Source organism: Anguilla anguilla, chromosome 8 (assembly GCF_013347855.1).
Source record: "Anguilla anguilla isolate fAngAng1 chromosome 8, fAngAng1.pri, whole genome shotgun sequence".
NCBI classification, from domain to species: Eukaryota; Metazoa; Chordata; class Actinopteri; order Anguilliformes; family Anguillidae; genus Anguilla; species Anguilla anguilla.
In genome coordinates, this window is record NC_049208.1 from 15,444,227 (window position 1) to 15,458,712 (window position 14,486).

General features: G+C 41.6%; 1 protein-coding gene across 1 annotated transcript; it reads right to left on the reverse strand.

Annotated features, from left to right (window-relative positions):
- Positions 1-321: 321 nt before the first annotated feature.
- On the reverse strand, positions 322-2,906 carry LOC118232748 (lactose-binding lectin l-2-like). Its single transcript, XM_035427817.1, has 6 exons — positions 2,815-2,906; positions 2,571-2,644; positions 1,979-2,094; positions 1,164-1,298; positions 807-939; positions 322-724 (listed from the first exon to the last, which is right to left on the reverse strand). The coding sequence occupies exons 2-6, from the start codon at positions 2,629-2,631 to the stop codon at positions 606-608; spliced, it is 564 nt and encodes a 187-aa protein (XP_035283708.1). The 5' UTR covers positions 2,632-2,644; positions 2,815-2,906; the 3' UTR covers positions 322-605.
- Between the last annotated feature and the right edge of the window lie 11,580 nt (positions 2,907-14,486).

A 14,486-nucleotide genomic window follows, 5' to 3' on the forward strand; every position in this document is an offset into this window, starting at 1 on the left:
TAACAGACTCAAAAGGCAACCAAAAACCTTGAATCAAGATTAGGTGCTGAATTTTCTCATATGTTTGCACTAAGGAAGCAATTGAACACACCCAACTAATTAGAAACTCCTGTGAAGCCAATTGTCCTTCACTAGTTGGTTCCCTGAAATGGGATAAGGGAAATTAAAGTGTCTTTTCTCTGGTGTTTGTCAGTCTGTACTTCATAAAGAGAATCTGTGTTTTTTTAATACCAAAAAGAAGAAGAAGAAAAAATATATACACACACACATATATATATATATATATATATATATATATATATATATACACACACACAGAAATTATTCAATGCATCAGGGACTTTATTAAACCATAATCCCAGAGATTTCATTTTAAAGCATCTATAGTCATCCAGAAAATATTCACAGATGGAAAAAGAGTGGTGGAGACTTTGGCAACTTTAGTTACAACACTAATAACCATTGGAGTGTCAATGCCCCACCACAAGAGGGCCAACGTGGACAGAAATAAGAAAATGCAAGACTTCTGTAATTTTCAAAACAGAAGCTACATGAAGGTACGCACACATAGTAGCTTAGGCCATTGGCATAAAAATTTCAAATCTCTATTCCACGTATGGTTGGTCGCTAGGTGGTATCTCCTGCTGGACGCATGCTGGATGTCGCAAGACACAGATGGATGCGTACTCTGCGTCACATACAACGTCGTTCCAGTGGTATTTGCCTATGGGTAAAAAATGAGTGAGATTAATCAGTACATTTCCACCAGTCTCCTGTGGTGATGGGGAGAAGAAGAGAATGCCTACCTCCATAACCTCCATAATTATCGTGCACACAGTCCTCTTTGCCCCCGGCGTTGTTGGGCTCTCCGGAATTCCACATTGAAAAGTCCCCTTCAACGCTTGCACTTGTACCATCAGACCACAGCCATGATCTCCCCTGAACAAGGCAGAGGCAAATCACAATGCATTAACACAATTTGTATTTGTCTCAGAAATGCACTCACGTGTAAAGTATCAGTGGATTGCTACATCACATTTAGCAACACACACAAACACAGACTAAAGACTATTAAAGACAATTTACAACAGAAAACAATATGCCTTTACCATGTTCTAAACAGGAAGAATTATACAAATTATTCAAATCCCCTTCCAGAGTACCTCGTGCACAGCTGACAGTCCTATCCAGAATGGGCTGTCTGAACTGTCAAGACCCTTATGGAGCTCTTTAAGAAACTGATGGTCGTCTTCACTGTGCTCTGAGGCCAGGTTTCCCCCAAGATGTAAACAGTTTAGCTGAGGGAGGGAGAGGGGGAAGGAAAATGTATGTTAATGGTAGAAGGTCCTGGGTTCAAAACCAGGCTGGGCCTTTCTGTGTGGAGTTTGCATGTACTCCAGTTTCCTCCCACAGGTAGGCTAACTGGAGACTCTAAAGTGAGTGAGTGAATGGTGTGTGTGCCCTGCGATCGATTGGTGGCCTGTCCAAGGTGTATTCCTGCCTCTCGCCCAATGCATTCTGGGATTGGCTTCAGCACCCCTGGCGACTCTGCCCAGGATAAGTGGGTATAGATAATGGGTGGACATAATATCTTATTTTTGCAACCCGTGCTCAAGGAAATTGTGGAGTAGGGCATTACGACTCGAGTCCTCGGGATTGAACAGTTTGGTGCTTGATATAGATTGCAATATAAATACAGAGTTTTATGTTCATACATGTGAATAGATGATACAAATGAATCTGCTGTTATGTATAACCTCTGGAACCATAACAATGTACAGGCTGGTGTGAAGTCAATTTGCGTGTATTTTCTTGCATTAAATTACAAATCCAAAACAGACACTCAAGTGCCTTTAGGTCTTCAGACACTTATGTAAGTCTCGAGAATACCCTGCGTTGCGCAAAAAAGTGGGACAATAGACACTTCAATGGAAACAATATCTTTAAAAGCTCAAGGAAGTGAACTTTAAGATTTTACCTCAGCATCAATCCATGTCTTCTTCTCAGCGACATGCAAGAAGCATCGGCTATTATGTTTTGCCCAACCTTTAGGGCAGGCACCCTGACACAATCCAATCACAGCCCCGTGAGATACTGAGGAGCACATACATACAATATAACACTGTTGGATTGCCGGTCGGTTTTTTGGTCACATCTCTCAAACCCACAATAAGGATCAATGCCTTGTGGATCATATTCATTTTACACAGTGTGCCCTCGCAAAACTGCTATAAATGTAAGGGCAAACTATCACGTCCAAACAGTTCATCCAAACTATTGACTAAGAACTGACACGATTCTCGTTACAATAAATCAGCAACAACTCAAAGTAGTTGATTTTGGGGAGGCCAGGTTCCACCATTCTCTGTGATTTAGCAACTGGCTTATACCTAGAAAATCTACTTCCTGTCCATTTATTGACTTCAGCTAAACAGAGAGGTGAGCATTAGAGTATTAGCCAATTGGTGATTTATATTTTGTGACCAAGGCTTTTATATTTTTATGATATACATTGTGACAATATTATAGTATGACACTCTCATCTGAAAACAACATGAATCAGGACTCACCCAAAGCCATGCTAGAGAGAACAGCAACACAGAGGAATGCTGGTAATTTGAAAGAAGCCATGATGGGTCTTTAGCTGCCAGGAGAGTCAGATACATCATCATCACATAATGCAACGCATCGGTCAATAAACAGACACAAGATCAACAGAACAAAAAGGAGGGGGCTGGTTTTTTTTTTTTTTTTTACAGCTCATTCAATGTTTTATATTGTAGAAAAGTAAATAAAGAACAAGTGTTCAGTTACCGTATGATGACACGTTGAAATTGTGTGAGTTTTCTTCTTGTTATCTTGACTGAGCCGATCCTGGCCTTTTATATATTTTGATTGGGGGACTTGACTAGGGAGATGGGTTTAGATATGGGTGGGGCCATCAGTGACTATGGATATATGCCTTATTCAAACCAGTCACATTCAGTGTTCATCCACTAAGCAAATTCAGGGCCTGAGGGTGTCTTCAGTCACAGGCAGTCGGTGCTAATTTTCATGCAAGTGTCTAACGATGGAATTCAAGAATGTCCTGTATTTAAATTACTAATTTGTCTTAAAATAAGTGATCTTAAAAAAAAAAACTTCATAAGGAATTCAGGGAATTAAATAAATTCTGTTTATACAATGAAAACCAGCCCTTATGTTCTGTGGTGATTTTTCAGTTAATTAATTGGAATTCTAGTTAATGTCCTGATTTCACTGAAATGATATTCTCCCCAACCCTGTGATGTCTGACTCTGCCAAACCCTGTAAAATAGCTTTCTTTGACAATGTAATATAGGTGCTTTCACTCATCCACACACAATAAATGGGGTTAAGACATTTTGTAGTGAAACATTAAGCAGACATAGGTCACAGCATCATCTGCACAAGGTAATCAAAATCATAAATACGACGTAGTATTTACAGCATTTGCTCACTGACCCTACATCCCTGCAACGTCGGGCCATTGTGTAAATGCTCAAAATTGTCAGGAAACGTGGGACCAGGACCCAAACGCAGAGTAAAAAACTCAAACTCCAAACTGAGAATTTACTTTTAATAAGAACAAAACCGAGGGACACAAAAACAAAGCCACGCAGGGCAAATCTCAAAAAAGACAAAGCAAAAAGTCCTTCAAACACAAAAACAAAGAAAATCCAAGAATGCAAAACAAATAGAAAACGTAACTCGGGCAGGGCAAAAACAGGCAGGAGCGCGGATAGAAACACTCAGGACACAAAACACAGAGTTAAAGGCACACGCAGAAACACATAAGCCGCGTTTCCACCGCAGGAACTATACCCCGGAACTAGGAACCTTTTGAGGAACTCAGTGCGTTTCCACCGCAGGAACTAGTGTCTAAATTTAGTTCTGGGGGATTTGTTTTACCCCCCAAAACGTTCCTGCTCGGGGGGTAGTACTTTCCGAAAGTACAGGAACCTTTTGGGTGGAGCTTGCAGCGCTGAACATTTCTGATTGGTCGAGTACTCGTAGCATTTGTGTTGTATTTATTTTCCGCCATTACCCGCCATGTTTGAAAATATGCAGCGGCAAACCAATTTATTTTCATAATAACTTCAAATCAAACTTGTATGTTATGCGGCGCAGTAGCCTACTTTTGGTTATAGCCTGTCAACGTCTTGGAATTATAACGTGTGCTCTTCTGTTCTTTTCTTGCTTTAGTATTCGTTTTATAAAATGCTAAGCATTCGTGCTGGGACAGCATATTACGTAGGCTACCAAAACATTCAAACGGATTAATTCGGTTGCTGAATATTTTCTTCCGGATTTTCTTTGTTAGCCCGTTGTAATTGACTCAAAACGTTTGATACAGTTATGTGAGGTATGCGGTAGTTCTGCATAATTAACATTGGTGATACAGTACAAGCAAACTGGAAATCACCTTCCGCACTTTTTATCCGGGTAAAATAACAGGTTAATTCTAGTAATCTTCCCTTTAGCTTTTTCAGACTGCCGTAATTTCACTCACTTTTACTGCCATTTTTCAATTCCACGAAAAGACCAGGAAGACTATGGACTAATTTATGGTGCATGGTTCGCATCTGGAGGGCACACTTCGCTGCTCGGCTAGCAGTAACTTTGAAGGAAAGCAAACGGTGGCTGTACCACTACTAATTTACATTTTCACGCAAGTCCGAGTTTTCGTTCTATTCTTGTCATTTTGCGATTAGCCTATATGGAATTGACGACGAGAAAGTAATAAAACAGCAAATTGTTTACAAGGTGTGCATGTTTTCTGCTGTTAATGAATGTGTTTGAGAGGATATATGAAAATCAATAAATACAAAAGTAACCATATATAGTCATTGTTGGTAACCCGTTGTATAAGTGGAATAAACCCCTCCGGGCTGTCCCGGTTATTAGAAAATAATGTAGGCTACTTCGGTGGTAGTATGGGGTTACAGAAGAAATCATATGACAGATGGACCGACGACAACGTCAGTGGGCTAATTTGCCTAATCTTCGCGGTACTTTAGACCCCGGTGGAAACGCAGACAACCATTGGCTGAAGGAACCTTTTAGTTCCTGGTAAAGTAGTTCCTGGGACTGAAAGTTCCGGGTAATTTTGGTGGAAACGCGGCTATAGGGAAACACAAGGACCCAGCACACGAGTCAGGGAAGCAAAGAACTTAAATAGACACAACACTAACAAGACACAGGAGGGCACAATGCACAATCAGACCACAGAGAGGGAAGGGAAAACGAGACATAACCAAAAAACAATAATTGAATAATTGAAAACAATAATACAATTAAACAGGGAAAAGGAACAGAACTGCAAACTGAGGTGCCGCCAATTGGCGGCCCAAAAAAGGAAACGCAGACAAACACAGAACCATGAAATACAAGGCATTCAAACAGTGATGCAGTGGCGACCATGTGTGCTTACTGGAAAAAAATTCCAAAGATTCACTTTAAATGGGGATTCTTAGAACCCATGGAGTAAATTACTCAATGGAATGGAAACATGAATAAATGCTCTTGTACACTGATTGAAGGCTTTCCAGGAAAAAAGATGTCAACAAGTGTCTGCAATTTTCACTGCATGATATGAATTTAGTTAATTTCCTGAATTTCTTATAAAAAGTGTTTTTGTCTTTATTTAACTTCTTTTAATACCAATGTGTAATTTTAATTCTGGATGTTCATGTATTCCATTTTAGACACTTTCAAACAAATCTGCACAGAACTCAGGAAGAGACCCCAGGCCCTGAATTATTTTATTGGACTGTGGCTGTGTGGCTGGTTTAAATAATGTTATGTTATGCATTGTGGTCCATAAGTATTTGGATATCTATTAAATCTATATAAAATTAAAACTAAGGGGGCTGGTTAGTTTTATTTATTATTATTGCAGAATTCTAAATAATCTCAAGGAGTGTTGATTTTAGTGAATTTTGTGAAACCATGCTTGTAAAACACACATTGTTATGTGCAAATTAGTTTCTTTGTTACAGTTAAAATCTACTGTGCCTTACTGAAACACAAAGCAGCAAGAAACTGAAAACAAAGGTATGTAAGAGAAATTGTGCCAACACCTCCTTTTCATAAGAAAATTGCCAGACATTAGTAACACCAGTTACATGGATACACAGAAATGCCTCTTACAACTTAGTAAAATGTGCTATATAAATACATTATAATTGATTTGACTGGCTGAGAACAGCTGGTGGGTGTTTGCAGTTCTCAGTGAGTGAAACTGTGTTATTAGGGTGCTTTTAGGATAGTCTGTAACCATCCATGTTTGCATGTTGGATTGCACTATTAATAACAGTCACATAAAATTGTCTTGGAAAAGCTTCACAGGAGCCATTGTAAAGCAGAGACATGTGTTCCAAGTATCCTTCTTCTTAAAAAAAACCCAAAAAAACAGTTAGTTTGTCTTTTAGAATATTGGTTGTTTGTAATAACATGGTTTCACCTACTGCGAGTAGATTGTGATAAATAAAAAAAGGCAAAACAGCAGCAGGCGCAGCGTGGGACTGGACGACATTTCCGGTTGGAGTCGCTGAGACCCTGATCAACGATACTGGCAAACTTGCTGACCTGACGTCACTTCTGGGTGAAGACGCGAAGACTGGTAACTGGTACTGGCACCCTGTTTTACTAACTGTTCTTTTGTCATTTGTTTTGAACAATGTCTCTTGAAGGGGAACTGCAGGAACTGAGAGAAATGTTGAAAGCTGATAATGACTGTTTGTTACGGGAGCGTACAGCACCCCCGGCTCCTAATGATGACCCTAGGCCCTCTACTAGTGCTCCCCCTACAGGTGCTTTCCTGACAGAACGGCTCTTCTATATCCCTAGAGAGAGGAAGTGTCCGGGGTAATTCTGGAATGGGCATACTGGTTGTTATGGATCCCCCGGTCCCCTGTCCAAGCCTGATGTGCCTGGTGTGCTGGGCATGAACATCATACGCGAGTGCTATGATGAACTCTTTGGACAGCATAGCCGTGCCCTTTTTGACCTCCCCTTAGTGCAGCAAGCCCTTACACCCTGGCAGCAAGCCCTGCAATACTGTCATCAGGCTCATCTTAAGGCAGCGCAGGATAGGGCAGGCATAGTCACAGTACGTGGTAGGAGGTCAATACATGTCCCCGGGGGCACCGCAAAATTAGTGCCCACAACATGCTCCCAGAACTACTTTGACCCCGCTAGCACTGGGTTCTTTGAACCTTTAAATTTGGAGTGTTCTCTTCCAGCTGGTCTACTAATCTTTCCTGCCATGGTAAAGGTGATTAGAGGCACAGCATACATTCCAGTAGCCAACGTAGGGGTCACCGATGCTACTCTCTACCCCCGCCTGCCAGTCGGCATGCTGAGCCAAGCGCAGGTAGTGAGCTTACCCGAGGGGGTCACTGAGGTGGTCGAGGGGCCACCCAAGCTTCGGGTTCTAGCCTCTACCCCCTCCCATACTGGTCAGGTGGGATCTGTACAAGACACTATACAGTCCTTAGATCTGGCAGTGCTCACTGAGCAAGAGCAGGAGAAAGTCATGGCTCTTATTTATAAATATGAATCTGTTTTTTCTGCCCGTGAAGGTGATCTAGGGTGTACAAATCTCATTTCACATGACATCCCCTTACTTGATGACGTGCCAGCCCATAAAAGGTTCAGGCGCATTCCTCCTTCAGATTATGATGCAGTTAAGGTTCATATCCGCCAGCTGTTGGATAGCCAGGTTATCTAGGAGAACAGTAGCCCCTATATCTCTCCTATCATCCTGGTCAAGAAGAAGGACGGCAGCCTTCGCATGTGTGTCGACTATCGACAGCTAAACAGCAAGACACGCCGAGATGCCTTTCCTCTCCCTAGGATTGAGGACTCCTTGGATGCGCTGTCAGGGGCCTGCTGGTTCTCCACCATGGACCTGGCAAGTGGTTACAATTGCCTACGCCAACTTTTCACTCCCTTTCATCCAGGAGTTTGACACCAGTCACAGCGGCTTGGGGCAGTGGCTCGCACGAACAGGATGGCAAGGTACGGCCCATCACTTACGCCAGTCACGGGCTGAGCCCTACTGAAAGAAATATGTCTAATTATAGCTCGATGAAGTTGGAATTTTTAGCCTTGAAATGGGCCATTACGGAAAGATTTTGTGAGTACCTGCTGGGCCAGAAGTGCATTGTCTGGACCGACAACAATCCACTCAGTTACTTAAACACTGCCCAATGCTGCTACTGAGCAGCATTGGGCAGCCCAGCTATCAGCCTTTGACTAACCATTAACCATTGATTTTACCCTCCTGGAGCCTTCTCAGGGTGGCAGAGAGAACGTTTTGATTATGACTGACATCTTCTCTAAGTTCACACAGGCCGTCCCCACCCGGGATCAGCGGGCATCCACAGTGGCCAACGTCCTGGTGAATGAGTGGTTTGGGGTCCCGGCACGCATTCATTCCAATCAAGGCCGGAGCTTTGAGAGTGCCCTAATTCGGCAGCTGTGTGACATCCGGGCAACCGGAAGACCCACACTACACCGTACCACCCCCAGGGGAATAGTCAATGTGAAAGATTCAATTGAACCTTGCACGACCTTCTGTGTACTTTGCCTTTGGAGAAGAAGAGGGATTGGTCCAAGTACCTGCCTCAATCACCTTCTTTTGTAATACAACAATTCATCAGTCCACGGGTGAGTCCCCTTACTTTTTAATGTTCGGGCAAGAGCCTCAGCTTTCTGTCGACTTCCTTTTAGGCTGAGTCAGTGCGCCCACCCATGGCAGCGTCAGTGACTGGGTTCAGGAGCACCAGCGGCAGCTCCAGACAGCCTTTTATGGAACACGGGAGCGGTTGAAAGCGGCTGCAAGTCGTCGAAAGGAGCGGCATGATCAGACTGTAACCAACATCGACCTGAAAGCGCACCAGCTTGTCTACTTGCGGGACCATGGCGTGAGAGGGTGATGCAAAATTCAGGATGCTTGGAGCTCTAGGGTCTACAAGGTCGTGAAGGCACCCAACAATGGGGGTCCTGTTTTCTCGATTGCACCACTCGAAAATCCTGAGCAGGTAAAGCATGTACATAGGACGATGCTGAAACTGGTCCCGCCAAACCTCTACCCTGCCCTCCCTCCTAGGATGGAACCTGCAGAACAGGAGATTGTCCATGCTGGCACTGAAGAGGAGGAAGATGAGGTGAATGGAGCCCTCTCGAGAGGAGGCCCCTCTATCGGTGGCCCCCTCAGGCCTTCCGGTCAACTATCCAACATCTGCTAATCCTGTAGTGACTTTGTCTGCGTCCCCTTCACCCCTGCCCTTTGTGGCTTCCACTGAGGATGGCCCCAGCACCAGCCGAGTGGTCCCAAGAAGAACTGCTTGTACCACGGCTGGCCATCATCCCAACCCACACCATCTACCAGAGACGGTATGGAGTAGAGTAAGTGGGGCCGCGATTCCCCGGGTACCTGGGTCCAGTAGCATGGCAACAGCTCTTTTTAGGCCTTGGAGTTAAAGTGTTATTTAATCTGTCTCTTTTCTTTTTCTATCGTCGGGCCACCGATGCAAAAGCTGGGGGTAGATTGTGACCGAGCCTTCAGTAATCCTGGTGAGTGCTTGTGCTACTTCACTCTTAAACGACTATTGAAACTTGTACTATTTTATAACTCAAACTAGGTGATTGACCCTGTTTCCATGCTTGATGGCAGACCGCTGTTCCTAGTTTTGCATCGCCATAGGTAGGTTCATGGTGGTTTGTTTACATCTTTTAATGCGGCGCACTGAGCGTCTCTTAATTGCCATTATGGTAACCACAAATTATAAAGACCATCTAAATCATTCTGTGCCATTGTTATCATTGCAGGGAAACTCCACTGCTGTTTTCCCTTTTTGTGTTGCCCTTACTCTTGCCTTGCAGCTTGCGCTTGGAGCGCGCTAGCTGTTATTGTCTTAAGCGTAGGAATGTGTCTACGGTTTTATGCTCCGCAATTGTTTGCTTTCTATTGCAGTTTGTCTGTATCTGCTATATGCATTCTTGCTGCGCTCCTGAAGACACCGCATGCCCGGTGCGTGATTGGCTGAATTATCTCTGCACCCGCACTGAACCTTGCGCTGGAGCCTGATTGAAGAAATGTTGGTTTTCTTTATTTTGTTGTCCATTTAATTTGATAGTATTTTGTTCCTTTCTGGTTCAGCCAGGTCCAGTGCACCTTTAAGGGATATTGTAATCTTGAAGACAAACCAACTGTGTAACTGCCTGCTTTTGTTTTTGAAATACATTCCCTGTGTTCTAGATCTCCTTTGGAGCAGTGGGTAGCTGTGCTGTGGGTATTGCCAGTTTAGGGTCCCCCTCTTTCTCACACGCATGTGGCTGAGTATTGCACTACACCTTATATTCACCATTTCCTTTGCAGTGAGTGAGTGTGTGTGGAAGAGCATGAGCATGTGTGCCGGTGTGGTGAGTAGGTACTCCCTGGTTCCCATAGTAAGCTCCTACTCCCTGCGGTCAGCCTGCCTCTCTCCATAGTAGAGTATACTAGTAATTTTAGGTCCACCTCCTATTCAATGCATTTTGTAGCTGTTCTAGGCAAAAACCTATTTAAATAATGGATTTATCTACTTTTAATTAATTTTACTAAAATACATCATTGTGAATGAGAATAAAATGTTTTTTTTTTTGAACTAACGTTTGTTTCTTCATAGCCTCCTTTTCTTCTCTTCACAGCAATAAATAAATTGATACTTATGTTTTGAACTTAAAATCACGTCTCTGTTCCTCTTTTACAAACTTACCTGAATGGGGTTAACATTGTGTGTGTAACAAGTGTTCACAACTAGTTCCTTGGGTGAAATCCCCAAAGTCGCGTAGTCGAGCTACTTAATCTTTCTGTGCTCTAGCCGGCCTGGTCACACATGGATGTTTTGATTTTGTGGCACTGAAAGACCACAAGCTGACAGCTCCATGGTCTTCACAGAGACCAGTCGCATCCACTGCAGACAAGGGCAAGAGAGAGATTTCATGGTCCCTAAATGATAACAGTGAAATTCTGTGAGCTAACCTATAAAGCCAGCAAGCTTTAATCAGACCAAATTTAGCTAATATCTATTCTATGTTAGTCCATTACCAGAGTCTGATTGGCCATTGGGAGAGGCGAGACATTTTCCTGTGGGCCACTGGTTTTTTAGTCCTTAAAACATGCCGTTAGTTTGATTATTTTCCATACTCAAAACCAATCATGCCTCTAGGAAGGACAGTGCTACCTCCAGGTTTCAGGAACTAAAATTGCAATCTCCACACTGTATGCCCTTTTATGCCAAAATGAATTATTAAAAATAGCATAGTAAATGGAAAAATGGCTATTTTTTATTTATCCTATTTTATTATAAACACAAAGCATAAACCCCTAAAATGTTTAATTTATCTCTTGCATGTGATGGTAGACCTAAGTCATAATAACCTTTGAACTTCAAACTAAAAGGACCATGGCCATAGCCCATTTATTACATATTTCCTGCTGACAATTATGTCGGGATTAAGAGAATTGCTGTCATGCCCCCGTGTTTCGGTTGTCTTATGGTTTCCCTTGTGTTCCAGTTATTTCTGTTCCGCGTGCCTTATTCCTCACCACGTCTTTGCTTTTCCCCACAGGGTGGGCGTGATCTTTCCCCATGCACTCCTTAATCACTTCCAGCCCTCAGCAATTTTCACACTCGTTTCAGATCACATTCCTCACACCCTCCCTGATTAATTCCTATCAGCACCAGGTTATAAAGCCACACTTTTTGTTTCTGTCTTTGCCAGATCGTTGATTTGTTGCCCAGCGTCACTCTTACTATCGTGTATATCCTAGCCTTGCACCATTTTCGATATCCTGTTTCCGCTGCACCTTCCCCGGTTTTCCTCCCCTCGCACGGTTTCCTTGGCCACAGATTGTTGTTTGTTCATGTACCTTGTTCAGTGTTTCCCCGTCTGTCGTGCCTGCGTGTTGTCTGCGTTGTGTCTTGTTCTGTGTTCCCTGTTCTTCCCTATTACCTCCCCAGCTCCAACCTCCCGATCCAGCCCGTCCTTCGCCGGCCTCCCAGTCCCCAAAGTTTACAGAATTAAAGTAAGCATGAGAGTGAAACATTAACTACAATAGCAGTATATAAAGCATGAAAGCTGCATTAAAGCTCAGTAGTATTCTCTCAACAATGATCACCAACAACATTTTTAAACTCCAAAAAAAAAAAAAAAAACACAGGGGTTGGAGGGTCCATTCTCAGGGCAGAGAATCTAATTGCAGGCCCTTGTCCCCTCCAGGCCCAGGTGCGACTGCACTGCCAGCACCCTGTCGTGCTCTACCAGTGTGCAGAATAGGCACATTGGGACAATCATGGACCTGAAATTCATCCTTAGAAGCAAAGAGGAAGTGGGCTGCTGAATGAAATTGCACAGAGAGGGTAAATTTGCTTTAATAAATTGCCATCTTATATTTCTATTTAAAAACTTCAGATGCAGACCTGCATGTCACTGAGGCCAAACTCTGTTTCATACAAAATGGCACAGATGGTACATAATATAAATTATGATTATTTCTACAATGTATAGTTATGAAGTAAATGGTGAAATTCAGCAATGCTAACAGTGTTCTTGTCTTTTTTTGTGGTTTTTCTCTGCCGATTCTCAAGACCTTTATGAGTTTAAACCTTTTTCTAGGATGAGTCATCAAGCCATCCCTAGCCTAGTGGCTACTGCAAGGTTTAGTAATAATGCCTAGGAATGAGGAAAAGAGTGGATCTGTTGACAAAAGTAGTGCAGAACCTCACCAAACTCCACTGGCTGTACAAAATAAATATTGGCTGACTTACCGGGATATGTACACACAAACACACACATGGTCACGCTCAAAAATAATAATCCATAAAATGAACATAAAACAAACAGCCAAATAATCCTGTTTGCATTGTTAAAATGTTTGCATGCAATGTTTTAAGTTGTCTGAAGTTTCACGTCCTTGTCTACCTTTTTTTGTTCTTTGTAGCTGATATTCTTGGTATACTAATAATCTTGTGGAACATTAATAAGCAACAGGGGTATAATACCCAGGAGGACATGCTAAATAACGTGAAGACACATTTCCTTTTTGCAAAGTCAGTGATCAAGGGTACCGAGAGTATTTTAATGTGAAAGAATCATGAAAATTAACTGATATTTTATATTTAAAACTGGAACATCTTTGCATGTTTAAGAACATCATGGTACCCGTTGTTCTATGTGTAATTAGGGAACTTTAAGCTGCATATGGGAATTAGATTTCATCCAATCTCGAGACTGAAAACAATCTACACTGCGTCATCTTGATGCCAATCAGGGAAAAGATGTGCTTTTATGACCAAATTTGAATATGGTGGCTACATGTACCCTTTTCCTTATTAGGTTTTACTCTTTGAGCCCGAAGGTGATTGACATTTTTTCACTACCCTCAGTTTTTTTTACAGATTAAAGAGGTTTAGTCAGTAGTTAAGCCCTCATTTAACCACTTATTTTATTCACAAGACTTGTCCCTATCATACGTCAAGGCCTGGATATGATAGGATATGATTAGTTGGTAGGCCCTAATATAGGAGGAAAGAAAATAATTTCCGCTTTGTTAAATAAATGTGCTCTTTTGATTATATCTTCAAAACAAAAAGTATCAGCTCTGGTATATCATCTTACATTTTGAGAATAGATTTTATGGATTGATATCATTAGGACATACCATTGCTTTATAATCAATAAAAATATTGGCAGAGTACCAGGTGCTCAGAGAACCAAACTGGTTAAATAAAACGGTTATTTTATTTTGATGAGACTGCAACTAATTCAAACAATAAATAATTATATTTAACAATAATAAATTACAAAATAAATAATGTATCACTATATAACTATAAGATAAAGCAAAAATAAAAACCTCTATAAATAATTATGCATAAAACGGCTAATTATATTTTTTGTCATAAACTGAATGATTAGGCTACAAGCAACTGAGGCTGGTGACAGCCTACAAAATGGACACAAATCCCAATGTATCAAACACAGTTTGAACAGTAGGTTTTGTTCATAACAATGGGTATGATGCAATAGTTATTATTGTCAATATAGTCAAAGAATATATACATCGTATATATACACAAGCAGTAAAAACATGTAACCACTTAGAATAGCCTGCATATCTCATCATTTACAGTAAGGAAGATCATTTTTGATTTTAACAAATATTAAAATTTAAATTTATTTCTGATCGCCTACTTTAAATACTAATTATTTTATCCTCAAAGAACTGTGAGATTTGCCCCCACAATAAATGGGCTAATAGAATTTAAAGGATAAGTCCAGCGTATTTTTGTATTTTTCTTATGATCAAATTATTATATGAAAAAAATGTGAAAGATAGATCACAGGCTATATTTTGATGCATTAAAATTATCTGGGCTGCATTTCCCAGTTTTGATGAACATTAACGTTCT